Source organism: Ipomoea nil, unplaced genomic scaffold (assembly GCF_001879475.1).
Source record: "Ipomoea nil cultivar Tokyo-kokei standard unplaced genomic scaffold, Asagao_1.1 scaffold0317, whole genome shotgun sequence".
NCBI lineage: Eukaryota > Viridiplantae > Streptophyta > Magnoliopsida > Solanales > Convolvulaceae > Ipomoea > Ipomoea nil.
This window is the reverse complement of record NW_017616745.1, coordinates 3173132-3190157: the sequence shown is the minus strand read 5'-3', so window position 1 is coordinate 3190157 and position 17026 is coordinate 3173132. Positions and strand designations below refer to the sequence as shown.

The window sequence follows — 17026 nt, the reverse complement described above, 5'->3', positions numbered from 1 at the left end:
TAGCGCTTGTCTTAGATTATTTAGTAGTTAGGGGTAATTAAACCGCTTGTGCTTTATTTACCTACAACTAAGGGAAAACAGAAATGAAATAATTTCACGACAAATGTTCAATTGCATATTAATTACTTTATTAATCAATGATCAGTGTTGAATTCCGGTGGTGGACCTTTACTAACCAAGGTTTCTTATTATAAGTGTTTTCGATATATTATTTTCATTACTTTATTCGTTCAATTAAATTTCTTGTTTACTTAAATTCTCTTTTATTTTATCTTTATTCTCGATATATTCCAAACCCCCCTACCTTTAATTTGAGCACAAAAGTTAAACTAGTTACTCCTCGTGGGATCGATCCTTACTCCCGCTACTACGTTTGTAAGGTTTTAATTTGGGAGCCTACGACAGCTCACCAGTGGTGTACTATTATATAGAGTGAAAGCAAAAATCAATTAATGGCTAAGATGGTTGTGATAAAATCCTATGGTTGAAAGGAATTGCTTTTGGGATTTGGGAAAGACATCATGTCAGATATTGGATTGTGTGTTGGAAGTATATGAATACCAATTAATGGCTAAGATGGTTGTGATAAAATCCTACGGTTGAAAGGAATTGCTTTTGGGATTTGGGAAAGATATCATGTCAGATCTTGGATTTTGTGTTGGAAGTATATGAATACCAATTAATGGCTATGATGGTTGTGATAAAATCCTACGGTTGAAAGGAATTGCTTTTGGGATTTGAGAAAGATATCATGTCAGATCTTGGATTTTGTGTTGGAAGTATATGAATACCAATTAATGGCTAAGATGGTTGTGATAAAATCCTACGGTTGAAAGGAATTGCTTTTGGGATTTGGGAAAGATATCATGTCAGATCTTGGATTTTGTGTTGGAAGTATATGAATACCAATTAATGGCTAAGATGGTTGTGATAAAATCCTACGGTTGAAAGGAATTGCTTTTGAGATTTGGGAAAGATATCATATCAGATATATAAATACATGGCATACACACTTATCTTTCACCATAGCAATCCTGAGATATGAATCCCTCACACCCATTTTCATCCTTACCCCAACACCCATCTTCATCCTCGTAAGAGGATGACGATGATCTCATTGCTATAATACAATCACAACAACAAGCACTACTAAGTACGTATGCTAACAACAATGCTGTCATTGCTTACTGTTTGGAGATTATGTCTACTCAAGCCATCAACCCAAGTCATGGCGGTTCAATTTCCGGGCATAGAGTGATTCACCGTGACCATGAAGATGGTGATCGAAGATTACATGCTGATTATTTTTCAGAAAATCCAAAATATAATGAGGCAATATTTCGTAGACGATTTCGAATGAGTCGAAATTTGTTCTTACGAATTGCCAATGCTGTTGCAGAGCACAACAATTACTTTGTGCAACGGAGAGATACAGTCGGTAGACTAGGCTTGTCTACTTTACAAAAAGTAACAGCAACATTTCGAATTTTGGCTTATGGAGTAGCAGCAGATGCAACAGATGAATACATCCAAATTGGGGAATCAACAGCAATTGAAAGTTTGAAGATATTTTGCAGAGCGGTCGTAGAGGTCTTTGGACAACGCTATCTAAGAGCGTCGGATGCTAATGATGTTGCAAGGTTGCTTGAAATTGGTGAGAGGCGTGGCTTTCCAGGGATGCTTGGGAGTTTAGATTGCATGCACTGGACTTGGAAAAACTGTCCAACAGCTTGGGCCGGCCAATATGCTAGGCGTAGTCGAGAACCAACTATTATTCTCGAGGCCGTAGCTGATTATGATTTGTGGATTTGGCATGCACATTTTGGTTTGTCGGGGTCGAATAATGATATTAATGTGTTGGAGGCATCACATTTGTTTGCAAACATTGCAAATGGTACCGCACCTCCTGCTCATTATGTTATTCAAGGGAAAGTGTACGATACAGGATATTATTTAGTTGATGGGATATATCCGAAATGGTCAACCCTGGTACAAACTATTCATCAGCCCCTAGGACCAAAGAAAAAGTTAGTTGCAATGATGCAAGAAGCATGTAGAAAGGATGTAGAACGTGCATTTGGGGTCCTTCAATCAAGATTTGCAATAGTCAAGGGACCAGTACGTTTTTGGGATAAACATGTATTGCATGATATAATGACATCATGCATCATAATGCATAATATGATAATTGAAGATGAACGTGATGAGCAAGTCGATATACAAAGTTGGAGAGAAGCACCGGCTCCTGAGGTTGATATATGTAGAGATGAAAGAATTGTCTTTGAAGAGTTTCTTGCTCGACATAGGCAAATCAAAAATAAAGAAGCACATTATGCGCTTCGTGATGCATTGATCGAGCATATGTGGGAACATTATGGTAATTCTGTCAATTAAATGTAGCGGATGTTCTATAACTTATTATTGTGGAATAAAATAATATTTGCATTATAATTATATTGTATCCTTTTTTATTTTTATATATTTACATATTTCGTTAAATATTAAACATAAATTGTATATTACTAAAATAAAGTTATATCATTTGAAAGATCTTATCAAGACGATTAAAACAAAACTAATATTAAATATAATTTAATTAAAGTCTAATTTATTAAATTACAACTATTAGTTTTGTTAAAAGAATAAAAGTATAAATATAAACTTTATGAGGGGTGTAGGAATAAAATTTGGTGCAAAATTTGGTGTAATGGGTTGGAGATGGAAAAAATTTGGTGTAAGAATATGCTGAGAATATTTCTTTTTGGTGTAAATTTGGTGCAGAATTTGGTGCAATAGTTGGAGATGGTTTAAGATTTAACCATATGTCAAAACCGTGAAAATAAAGATCAATTTGTACTTAAATTAGTGGCAGAGCATGCTGGGACTACCTAGTGGACGGGTGTCCAAGAGGTAGTCCAACCCATTCCAAAATGCAACAAAACTTGAAGATTTGGAAGTGTTGGACAATCTAGTGGACAGGTGTCCAAGTCATTCCAAAATGCAAAAAAAAAAAAAAAAAAAAAAAAAAAAAAATTGAAATTCCCAAGAATTGTTAGACTCCCATTGGGGCGGCCGTCTTAGTGGCTTTCCATGCTTCATTCAACAGTGAATTATGACGTGTAACCGTGTTCACGTTGTAAGGTGAATACGTTTTTAAAACTGTTCATAATTATGAATATAGAGTTTAAAAATTATGAACATAGAATTCTATAATTATGAACATAGAACTCTATAATTATGAATATAGAATTCAATAATTATGAACATTGTCTTTCTTCTGACTTAATGAATTAAGTTCTTTTTTTCAAAAATAAAAAAATTATGAACATAGAGTTTTATAATTATGAATTAATTTTTTTACGCGCTTTGCGCGAACGGAATAATGTCCAATAATTAGTTTTAAATAAGTATTTCAAAGTATATCAATGCAATATTATATAGGATCGGTGATGTTTATGCATAGGTAAATAAATGTTGAATTTGTTTATTTAAATCGGTAATTTAAAGTATATAAATTCAAGATAATATGTAAGAGATTGATTATAATTGTCACTAAAATTAATGTTTGCAAATTTGTAATAACGGTAGTCTAAATACTTAGCCTTAAAGCGGTAGTCTAAATAAATACTACTTTTAATTTAAATTTCTCTAATTTTTCTTAATTCTCTTTTGGGTAGCATTGTCATTGTTTTCATCTTCAGTACATATCCTCTTTTATTTTTTATTATTTTTATTTTTTTATTGATAGTGTGTCATGTGCAATTAGATTACTGGTGGCCAGGGCCGTCCCTGGCCATGTCTGGTCAGGGCCAGTGCACAAGGCACCCAAATTTTGGGGGCCCCAAATATTACATACGTAGTATATATGTGCATTGTGCCCCAAATTTTGGGGGCACTTTTATTAAAAAAAATACTATTTTATATTTATATTTTATATAATAGTGTAGGTGTAATTTATGTATAAAGAAATCAAGACGGTCTAAAATTCTAAGAAGTTTATATTCCTAATTCTTAAAGGACTTGATTTATGTATAGAGTTATAGACCTATAACTTATAAGAATTTAGGCGGACCTATTTGATTATTGTAAAAATTATTATATATAAAGAGTAAAAAATGTAAAAATTATTATATATAAAGAGTAAAAAATTACTCTTATTCCTATTATAATGCATACACGCAAGATTTGTATTCACAACGCAAGAATTCAGTCTCAGTAATCATTAATTTAAAGTGCGTTGTTTGTGCATTTGGCATCCTCAATTTTTTTATTCTTCACGATAAAAGGATGAAGGTATGTAAATAATTAAATATTTTAATTCTTTAATTTTATTCAAAATTTTAAAATTATTAATTCAATAACTTACCCTAGCTAGGAATTTTTTTGATTGGTGAATAACAATCTAATTTCTTGTATTTTGATCCTAGAATTGCAATATCAATTAGTCTTGACTATTTTCATTACTGTTGTTTATGCATAAAGAAGTTTTTTAAAGTTAAAGTTGCTGAAATCCTACTTATGATCAACTATATTGTAAAAAAAAAAAAAAAAAAAAAGACTCAATGCATTGGTGAATAATTTTACACCTAAATATGGCCGAAGAAAAAGAAAAATGTCACTTTTCAAGTGAAATTTTGAATAATAATTTTTTTATAGACTATTATATATTTTGGTACAATACAATATATCTTTTATATATTTACAATTATACAAAAAGGGGGCCAATGTTAATTTTCGTACAGGACCCCAATTTTCTTAGGAACGGCCCTGCTGGTGGCAGTATAGAGAGATTCATCATGCAATGAGATTATGGTGTAGGAAGCTTTAGATTTGCCTTGTTGTGTATATGGCTGAGAGTTTAGTTGTAATATGAACTCTTTATCTTACAAACACCTATTGATATTTAGTAGTGACAGTTTTTCCCTAGTAAAAAGAAGACAATGGACAATGTAGTGAATATAATAAATTAATAAATTTGAAGGTGCCCGCATGGGTAGCTCAACTAGTCATAGAGGTGAAACTTTGGAAGAATGACCAAAGATCGAGTCTCACCAGCGACAGTGTGGGAGCAACATCTCAAAGTGAGGGGGGTTCTTTGTGCACAGTGAGCAAAGGTCTAGCCTCTATGGAATTTGAAGGTAAGGAATTTTTTTTATAAATAAAGCATTATAGACATCTAATTCTAAATTAATTAAATGCATATGCATATCATTATTTTTTGTTGTAGCTACTAATTTATTTAATTTAATAAGAGTAATAAAATGTCGTACAATGTAAATATAGAGTTCAATAATTGTGAATATGAAATTCAAAAATTATGAACATAGAACTTTATAATTATGAACATAGAGTTCAGTAATTATGAACATAGAACCATATCCACCTTGCAAGATGGACACGTTTCACGCGTAACTCCAAAATCTCCCTAATGTTCTCCGATCCAATTGATTTCATGGCTCAAAACTTTATTATAATTGCTCAACAACACTTCAATTTTCAAAGTCGAAATGCTGCTCTTCCTACTGATTTCATGTTTTGTGGCCTCAGTTGCTTCGTCGCAGACGGACAGTATGAAACAAGATGATGTGTTGAACACCTCGGAAACCACTTTTCTTGTGTCCGCCGGCAAGACTTTCACCTTAGGATTCTTTACGCCAGAGAGTACCAACATGACTTACTTAGCAATATGGTTCACCGCGCGAGTTGAGTGTGAAATGCCATTATGGATAGGCAACAGAGAAGCGCCTCTCCCAACAAATTCCTCTGCTAAGCTTCTCATAGATTCTCCTAGGAGATTGAAACACACAATGAAAAACAAGGCAGTCCTTACCCGGTTTCATCCAAGCGAACTAGCCGGAATGTCTCAGTCACTTTACAGGATTCCGACGAATTGGTACTCCGGGAGACGAACGCCGACGGCTTAGCTTCGACAACCCCACGGATGCCCTTTTGTCGGGCATGACGTTGGGAGTCATGTAAGATTTTCCCTAATAATATATATTATATATTATATATTAGGGTCTTAATTAAGTAGTGCAAGTTGACTAGGCTTATTAAGTGGTCTGGTTGGACTTAATAACTAGTAGTTATTAGTCAACGAAACTCTGTGCCTAATATAACCTGGATTGATGGGATGCAGGATTATGGATTAGATAGCACATTCAGTTACGGTACTCAGACCGCTCAGTAGATACCAATACACCATCTAGGGTTCTGAGTCAGGTTTGAGACAAAACACGGCTGACGGTCTACCGTTAAGAGGCAACATAACAGGAACATCAACTATGGCTGGAGATCAACACGGCTACGCTTCCGCTATCATACGAGGTTAGGTTTCTCGTATACTATGGTTCATATAGTTAGACTATTGTATATCTAACATTTGGTATCAGAGCCTTTATAATCTCTGTCTGGTTGATTATTTTGCCTAAACAATATTCAGTTTTCATATACATTAATTTTTTGTATATGGCTTTGGATATTAATTCTTCAAAATTAACATACAAGATATCTCTATTTGTTGGAATTCTTGGAATTTAATTCTGACATTAAGCAAAAATATGAGCCGTGAATTACGCCATTACGCGAGGCATTAGCAGCGGGCTATGGATCGGAGATGGCATCGCGACTATAGACGACGACGACGTTCGTGGCTCAAGTCTGGACGGCGCTGCTTCTTCTGGTGACGACGGCAGCGGCGCGAGTTGGAATGGCAGGCGGTGGTTGTTGGCGTTGCACCAGGGGGGATGGCGGAGGCGAGGCTGGGTTTCCACGGAAACGTCGTTGCTTGTTCTTCTCCTTCAGGCGACGCCGGCGACGGGCTGCCGCTCTCCATCTTCGTGCTGCTATTAAGTTCATCGGCCGGGGAAGGCGTCGCGAACATGGGTGAACGGCGGCGTGTCGCGGCGAGGAGAGATGGCGGAGCCGGGTTGTTTTTCCGGCGTCGTCGCCGTCCTCTACCCTCCTTCAGGCGACATTGGTTCCCGCCGGCGGGTTGCCCCTCGTAGCTTCAGTGGCGCTGCTAATTCACCAAGGCTGCTAGGGCTTGCATCGGCTGATTAATTAGAAAGAAGATAATGGTGATGGAAATAAAATTTGGGCCGGGTCTGACCCAGTCCACTATTAAAAAAAAAAACCATCTTGGGCCTATTTAAGCATTTTAGGCCTGCTTCAACTTTCATTCATCATAGCACTTCTTCTAACTTAATTGTTCAACTTTAATTTCTCCTTAATTCATTATTAAATTATTATTCAATTTGGGACAAATATTAAGTTTTAATTTGTCGTGTGAATTTTAATTTAATGTTAAGGTGCAAATTGAATTGTCTTAAGTTTTACAATTTATGGTTAATAATATATTAGTGTGCAAAATCAAAGCATGCTATGTATATTTATTAAATAATTTTTTTATTATTATAATTATACATTCGTAAAAGCATGCATTAAGGTTGGATTTAACATATTATTAACTCATAAATTCATTATTAAATATCATTTAATTTTGGATCCTTAGGTCAATTTTAGGTATTATGACCTACTAAATCAGTTTGTTTGGTTTCCCCTTAATTTTGAGCACATTTTTGTTTTATGTGTCTCAGGGACTTTAGAACCTATTTTGAACAAGCGATTTGGGACCTATCTTGGGTCATTAAAGTATGGATCCCACCATTTTGATTGATATTTTAATAATAATTATAGCACCTTATAACATGTTTATTAAGTTTTAATTATTACTAACTATCATATTTTGGTATTCATCGTTGGTAATAATATTAAGTTTTGGGTCTATTTCAGTACTTAGACCATTTTTCATTCATGTTATAATTCACTTAGGCCATTGAGGTTTATGAGCCTAATTTGAGTAATTAAGTGAGTGCTATAATTATTGTCTTGATCTATTTTGAGACATTAAGGATTAAGGATTTAATTGTTATTTTGGCCATTAAGAATTACAAACTATTATTTAAGTTGATTAATTTTTAATCTATCAGTAGTTTTTCAGGGCCTTAATAATAATATTAAGTACTTAATTTTATGGCAACAACAATATAGTTGGTATATTGTCTATATAATGGTAATTTGGTTATTACCTTAACTTCAGTCTCTCTAAGTATCATAATAGTCATGGTTAATTATTATGTGGTAAATTGAGATTAGTATTTGGCATCCCTTAATTACAGTTTTGCCTTTATTGTAATTATTATGAATTGACATTATTAATTACTGTTATTCAGTTTAGGGGAGGCTAATCTCATTTTATTACTTTTCATAATAATCATCATTTAATGGTAATCTGCTATATTTGGTACATTGGCATGGTTACCACTTCATTTTACATGACTATTAATGTTGGTAATTAAGTCCTACCAATAAATTTTTTAACGTACCATTTGACGCTGCATCGAGTTTATTGACACCGATAGTGGAGATTGGGAGAATTCTGGATTCCAATAATGTTAAAATGTATCTTTTGAGCCAAATTTTAACTTGGTTTTGAAAGATGTATTTTGTTTCTTTTAGTATGTCCAACTATGGTGGGGAAATATATCTTCATTATTTAGTTGGACTTTAATTGAAACCAAAAATTGATTATTTAGTATGTCCAACTAATGGTGGGGAATTATATCTTCATTTGTTAGTTGGTCAATAAATCAATTATGAGTATGTATATTATTAAGTTCACTTTATTAATTTCGCTGAAGAATATTTTAATCAATGGGAGTGATCATTTAGAAAAAGATCATTAAGATACTCCACTAAAGTTTTTGGATTTAACTATTGTATTCATACATTCCAAATTGGGTTGTATGTTAAACAATAAGTCCAAAAGATTCCACAAGTATTAATCTTGTATTTGTTCATATAAATTCATAAGTTCAAATTATTGAACATTTGGTTGTGCAACATATTTATGAAAATGTTGCAACAATATTATGAAATTTATTAGAACAAAAGCATTTAACTCGTGGTGCACTGTCATTTAATAAATTCTTCAGTGATTAATAGAGTCTTTAGTTTCTTCAAAATTGATCCTGGGTCATTTTGGTTTATAAGTAAGACTCATTGTGTTCAGTTCATTTAAAATGGACATTGAAGTTATTTGGGAAGTTGTGGTGTATGATTAAGATTCCAAATTTATGGACTTAGATTTTTGGTTTATTGTCTAAGTTATTGTGCTTCTGTGACTTGACTATCTTTTGGCTATTTTTGATGAGTGGGAGTGACAGACATGTCAACTTCAAGCTCTTAGCTGTTAGAGATAGTACTTAAAGTTAACTTATAAAAAGAAGTCATGGAATATAGTTAGCATTATGCTAACATTAAGAGATCTCTACTTAAGGCATGCTTATAAAGTTTTAGAGATCATACAGTGTACTCTTTTGTACAATTTGGATGCGTTTTCTCCTTCAGTTGTGCACATAATGTATTTTGAGAAACATCCCTTAAGGTACCGAGAATAAACATAGGGTTTGTTCATTAAGGACCTAAGTTGGAGAATTAAAATGCATGTGATCATAATGGATACTACTCTGATTAAATAGAGGACATGTCACTATGATTCTTGTGTTTTGTTCTTTGATGAAGGTTGTGTTAGTACTTGCACCAAGTGGGAGAATGTAAGATTTTCCCTAATAATATATATTATATATTATATATTAGGGCCTTAATTAAGTGGTGCAAGTTGACTAGGCTTATTAAGTGGTCTGGTTGGACTTAATAACTAGTAGTTGTTAGTCAACCAAACTCTGTGCCTAATATAACCTGGATTGATGGGATGCAGGATTATGGATTAGATAGCACATTCAGTTACGGTACTCAGACCGCTCAGTAGATACCAATACACCATCTAGGGTTCTGAGTCAGGTCTGAGACAAAACATGGCTGACGGTCTACCGTTAAGAGGCAACACAACAGAAACATCAACTGTGGCTGGAGATCAACACGGCTACGCTTCCGCTATCATACGAGGTTAGGTTTCTCGTATACTATGGTTCATATAGTTAGACTATTGTATATCTAACATAACCATAGAATGGGTCGGAAATGGAGTCTCACATCATGGCTGAGCAATAATTCGCCGGCGCCTGGGGCGTAAAAAAGAATTATATATGTCCAATGACATTTCTACCCCGCTTTTGATGGCTTAGACAGTAGGAACTAACGGGAGGATGGTAGCAGGTCAGTTTTCGCAACTCGGAGGATCACGGATGATAATTATGGAAGCTAGGGACTATAGGTGGTGAAATCACCAAACTCGAGGGACATTGGCTGACATTTACTCGGAAATTAATTACGAATGTTAAATTTGGTAGATTGTTATTGTTATTGTTATTGTTATTGTTATTGTTATTATTATTATTATTATTATTATTATTATTATTATTATTACTAAACAAGTAGGTCAAATGTTAATAGTAGATTTTTAAAATGATCAAATTGACTCAAATGTTAAAACATATAGGGCGAATTTGACAATTAAAAAAGATTGGACAAAACACAACATGAAATTCTTTCTCATGATATCCACATTTCACCTCAACAAGATAGTAAAAGGTGAGAGGACTACGATATTGAATTAAACTACCACATTGCATGCTGCTACTGCAAAGTCTCAATTAGTGTATTTTTTTTGGGGGGAGGGGGGAGGGGGGGGTGGGATTTGCGTCATTTTTTGTGAGAGGAAAAATTTTGTGTCTTTATTAATAATCTATCATCGAATTGAAGAATCATTGAGTTGCTCATATTGACAAAATTTCATAAATATGAATGAAGAATTGATGGGGAACCAAGAATTGAAAAGTAGATATTAATTAATGTCAAATTAAATCACATAAAACAAATACACATACGTTACTATAAACTTTATTTCTCAATAAAATAAAAATCAATTAATTGAATATTAAATGACAAATTAAATGGCTTAAAATAAATACTATGTATGTTATGTAAATAATCTTAATAAGTTTTGATTTGTTAGCCGTTGCAGAGTGCAGCGTTCACATCCTATCAAGGATGGAGTATGAATTACGTTTTTTTTTTAATTAATTAATTTCAAAGCATAAAAGGGAAATTTACAAATAAAAATAAAAATTATATATATATATATATATATATATATATATATATATATATATATATATATATATATATATATATATATATATCGAAATACTCATAATTCTTTACAAGGTAGTATATGTTCTATACTTTCTAAAACAATTTCAGTCCAAAGAACAAATGCACATTAAGCATTACACTGGCGCACTTTAAGTACACAACAAACGCACATTAAACACACAAACAAAATACATTCAGAACACAAACTCATACACCTTAAGCACAAAAGTCGCGCATCTTAAGCACAACCTCGCGCATCTTAAGCACAACCCTCACGCACCTTAAGTTTTAACAACAACTCACATTAAGTACACACTCACGCACATTAAGTACAAAAGTCACGCACCTTAAGCACAAAACCCATGCACATTAAGTACAAAACTCACGCACTTTAAAGTTTCAACAACACACATTATGTACACACTCACGTACATTAAGCACAAAACTCACGTACATTAGGCACAACACTCACGCACCTTAAGTACAAAACTCACACACCTTAAGTATTATACACTCACGCACATTAAGCACAAACCTCACACACCTAAAGCACAATACTCACGCACATTAAGTACAAAACTCGCGCACATTAATCACCCGCACAACCGCACGGGAAACCTTCACCCGCACTGGAACTTAAACATATATATATATATATATATATATATATATATATATAATTGCACTCCGGTGCGAATGAAGCGCCCAGGAGGGAATATGCGAACGAATCAGCGCGCGACACGTGTCCAGATCTAATGGATTAAAAAAAACGCGGTGGTATTTTCGTAAATAATTGAACATCGAAGTGCAAGTAAAATGTATTACAAGTGCATGTAAAATGTATTATAGGTGCAAGTAAAATTTACACTGAGCATCAATACTAAGTGCACCCATAGTTATAAGTAGTTGCACCCATAGTTATAAGTAGGTGCACCTAGGTGCATGAATGTTTGCAGGAAGTGAATGTTAACAAGGCAAAATTACATGAACTTATAGATGAAAGTAGGTGCACCTATAGTTATAAGTAGTTGCACCTATAGATATAAGTAGTTGCACCTATAGTTATAAGGAGGTGCACCCAGGTGCATGCATATAATGTTTGCGGGAAGTGAATGTTAACAAGGCAAAATTACATGCACTTATAGGTGAAAGTAGGTGCACTTGTAAGTGATTTTACTTGCACTTCGATGTTCAATGATTTACGAAAATACCACCGCATTTTTTTAATCTATTAGATTTGGACACGTGTCGCGCGCAAATTCGTTCGCATATTCTCTCCTGGGCACTTATTCGCACCAGAGTGCATCCTTATATATATATATATATATATATATATATATATATATATATATATATATATATATATATATATAGAGAGAGAGAGAGAGAGTTAATACCATTTGAAGTCCTCCGAGTATAGTGGTTTTGCCACGTTTAGTCCTAAACTTTCAAATTGACCATTTGTAGTCCTTCGACTTTCAAATTTAACCATCCGTGGTCTAAGTTTATCACCCATGGTCCTTTCAAGAGGACCATGACTGGTTAAATTTCAAAACTTGAAGGGACATGGGTTGTTAACTTGGACTACGAATGGTTAAATTTGAAAGTCGAAGGATCACAGATGGCTAATTTGAAAGTTTAAGACTAAAAGTGGCTAAATCACTATACTCGGAGGACCTTGGATGGTAATAACTCAATATATATATATATATATATATATATATATATATATATATATATATATATATATATATATATATATATATATATATATATATATATATATATATATATATAATAAAAAGATATAATTGCCAAAATTGCAAATTATATTAATATTTTTTCCATTTATATTATGTTGTTTTGTATTGACCTCCCGCCCACTATAAATACAAATGCATAATGCATTCTCCTATTCATTCATATTTCATAGTAACATAGAAATATCTGCATTCTCCTATTCATTCATATTTCATAGTAACATAGAAATATCTACAAGCTAGAATGGCTTCTAAGGCATTGACATGTTTCTTCATTATTTGTCTCATTCAATATTGTAAATCTTTTTTCTATTCTCTTTTTTCCTTGTTATTCACAAATTATTACTTCCCAACAAAAAAAATTATCGTATAGCTAGATTTATTTCAATTTTATGTTTGCTTCAATAACCATATTTTCTATTCAGAGAAATGTACAAGCAAACACATTCTCTACTTTTCTTTATATTTTTTTATTTGTTCACTCCATATTTCTTGTAAACGTATTCTCTGCATTTCTTTATCCAAATTTTTTAAATTATTTTTTCACTATTTATATTTTATTTGGAGATATATACAAGTAAATGTATTATTTACTTTTCTTTTTCATTGCTTGTATATGTAGGTGGTTTGTTTGAGGCTGAGGCAAGAAATGTGGTACATGTGCATTGCAACACGAATGAAGAATGTGAAACCATTTGTCCGGTTCCAGCACACCCGGGCGTCTATTGCGACCTAAAAACTCACCTGTGTATTTGTAATGTAAATGCTTCGCTAAAAAATGAAATTAAAGTGTGAAATGGTGAACAAACCATTTCTTAGATGAAATAATAGGCGGGTATATCTTATTATCTTTAATTCTACAATTTTAATAAGAGCCAATAATGATAGGCACTTAACTAGAATAAAAAAATGTTGATGGTAATTATTTCATAAAATGAATGGTTCATATTATTTTAATTTTAGTATTTTTTTTAATCATTTTCATTATTTACCATTTATTATATTATTTTCTTCCCTTAAATAACCTTAAATTCCGTTAGTATAAACTTTATTAACGAAATATTCCGTTAATTATTTATTATTATTCTTTACTTACTCATTAATTTCTATAAAGAAAGGTCTTAGGTTTGAACCCACCCCAATTAGAGTTGGCATAATTGTTAAACATATACTACGAATATGTTAAAAATGTATTAAAAAATGTAATATAATATTTAACATAAAATTTGGTCAAATAATTAGCCCGACTAAATACATAGCATTCAAATATTATAAATCAGGAACTTTGAAACTCATTTGATTTTCTTTCATTTATAAAAAAAAAAAAAAAAAAAAAATTAAGTTAAGTTTTTTTTTTCGTTTAATTAATTTTCTTTTGATTATTGAGAACACAACATAATATTTCAATTATGCTTTTATCAGTGCATGAAAACTTCTAAAGAAATTTGTAAGTTAATTTTTACTATATTATTATAACAATATCTATTGTAACCTTATATTTTGAATTATTTATTATCATCCTCTATTGACAGCAATTGTTATTGACAAACTCTCAAAATAATTTGTCTCAACAACGAATTGAAATTTAAAAAAATCAATGATTTTATTATTGTGGATAAAAAGTATGTACGCCACTTTATTGCTCTTATTAAATTAAAAAATAAATTAGTAGCTACAACAAAAAATAAAACATATGTATTTAATTAATTTAGAATAGCCCTATTACATTGTAGTATCTGTTCATATACTTTCTCATCCTACTGAAAAACAAAGAACCAATAATGCCTCTAACTCATAACCTTCCAAATGGAAGTCCAACCCATGTACTATTAGACCACATAGTTTTATGCATTTAAAAAGAATTATGCATTATAAAAATTTTAAAAAGAGATATAATTTTATTAGTTTTATTTTCTACAATTCAAAGATTTCTTATCTTCAAATTTATTAATTTATTATATTCACTACATTGTCTATTGTCTTCTTTTTACATTATCTTGTAATTAAATATCAAAGTTAAAATTTAAAATACTAGTATTTGCACCCGTGCGATGCACGGAATGGATTTGTTGTAATATATTAAGAATATATGAATCGATATATAATTATTTAAATTAGAACATCAAATATTATATAGTGCAATTAAAGATATGATTTGAATCATTTATATATATATATATATATATATATATATATATATATATATATATATATATATATATATATATATATATATATATAGATATATATATATATATATAGATATATATATATATAGATATATATATATATATATAGATATATATATATATATATATATATATATATATATATATATATATATTGATGTTATCATTGCTTGAATTTGTGCAAATAATTACTCAAATTAATAACTAATGTCTAGATGTACGCGTGCAGTCCTATAATTTTGAAAATTTTATTTATCATTGTTTAGTATTTTCATAATTAGACAAATGTGCTCGCCATTTTTTAATTAAAATGCAATTTTCTGACCATTTTTAGTCAATTATAGATAATTTTTTATTTGCAGTCAATTATTAATATTCATTTCCTTTTATATTTTCAGTCAATTAGTAATATTAGATTCATTTTCAGTCAATTATTCTTTTTTATTTCCAATCAATTAGTCAATTAGAATATATATGCAATGATATTTTTACCTAATTTTCGTTCCATTTTAATTTGATGATGTAGAATATTATTAATGAAATATTTTCGTTTCATTTTTAATTTATCTTTACTATTTTTTAAAATATTCTTTTTTATTTCTAATCAATTAGTCAATTAGAATATATATGCAGTGATATTTTTACCTAATTTTCGTTCCATTTTAATTTGATGATTTCGTTTCATTTTTAATTTATCTTTACTATTTTTTAAAATATGTCTTTACTATTTGATGATGTAAAATATTATTGTTGAAATATTTTCTTTCCATTTTTAATCTTCCGGGTAAACACAGGGTTTTCACTGTCGGACACGGTAAATTGACTTAAAGATTTAAGGCTACTCAATTCCCAAATCCAAGAATCGAACCCTTGATCATTGGTTAAGGATGGATGAGTCCCTTATACTCAACCACACCCTCCAAGTTACTTGCCTACATTGATGGGCAAGCAATTATGTTTGTAAGAGGAGCATTGCTCCTGTTTTCAAACATTTTCAATGTGAGATCAAAATGATCTCACATCATTTACAAAGGGAGCCCGTGACTCCATTTTGTCTTCTTCTTATTTTTTTTTAAATTTTAAATTTATTTTGTATATCGTTTTGTTTGGATTATTATTATTATTATTATTATTATTTGATTATTGACAAATTCGCCATTTTAACAATTTATCTTTAGTCAAAACACCAAAAATATTATTTAATAACTAAGTAATTTGCTCCAAACTACTAAAAACTAAAACAACACATACATTTTGGGTTAATCTTTCCTAACCCCACTAATAAATAATAAATAATAAATAAATAAAACTAAAATAATAAGACAAAGCTAATGTTTCTTAAATAAGAACCTTTTGACTTCTCAATACTCGCGCACATTGATGTGCAAGTAATTATGTTTGTAAGAGGAGCACTCTTTTCAAACATTTTCAATGTGTGATCAAAATGATCCCATATCATTTACAAAAAGAGTCTGTGACTCCTCTTTTGTTTTTTTTTTTTTAAAATTAATTTTATTTTGAATATAGTTTTGTTTGGATTATTATTATTATTATTATTGTTGTTGTTGTTGTTGTTATTATTATTTGATTATTTGGAGAATTCTCCAAAATTTTAAAAAATTCGTCTTTTAACATTTTATATTTAATCAAAACATCAAAAATATTATTTAATAATTTAGCAATTTGCTACAAACTGCTAAAAACTAAAACAACACATATACATTTTGGGTTAATCTTAGCCAAACCCCCTAATAATTTTTTTTTAAAAAAAAAAAACTAAAATAAGAAGCCATTAAAATACAATAGTTATGCTGTGCATCCGTATGCACCATGCATGGTGCATACGGATGCCAAAACGACGTCGTTTTATTAAAAAACGCGCGTCTCCCCTTTAAAAAAAATCAGGTTCGATTCCTAGCAATAACATTATATTGTTCATTCATTCTGGAATTTTAGTTC

General features: G+C 31.2%; 1 protein-coding gene across 1 annotated transcript; it reads left to right on the top strand.

Annotated features, from left to right (window-relative positions):
• Window positions 1-1067: 1067 nt before the first annotated feature.
• LOC109165876 lies at window positions 1068-2837 on the top strand. The gene is made up of 2 exons (XM_019314854.1): window positions 1068-2377; window positions 2782-2837. The coding sequence occupies exons 1-2, from the start codon at window positions 1201-1203 to the stop codon at window positions 2835-2837; spliced, it is 1233 nt and encodes a 410-aa protein (XP_019170399.1). The 5' UTR covers window positions 1068-1200.
• Window positions 2838-17026: the final 14189 nt, after the last annotated feature.

Excerpts from the sequence above, each read along its gene's own strand:
- LOC109165876 (XM_019314854.1), top strand. The coding sequence starts at position 1,201 with ATGTCTACTCAAGCCATCAACCCAAGTCATGGCGGTTCAATTTCCGGG. Across the intron at positions 2,378-2,781 it reads GCATATGTGGGAACATTATG|AATTTGGTGCAATAGTTGGA; the intron begins GTAATTCTGTCA and ends AATTTGGTGCAG.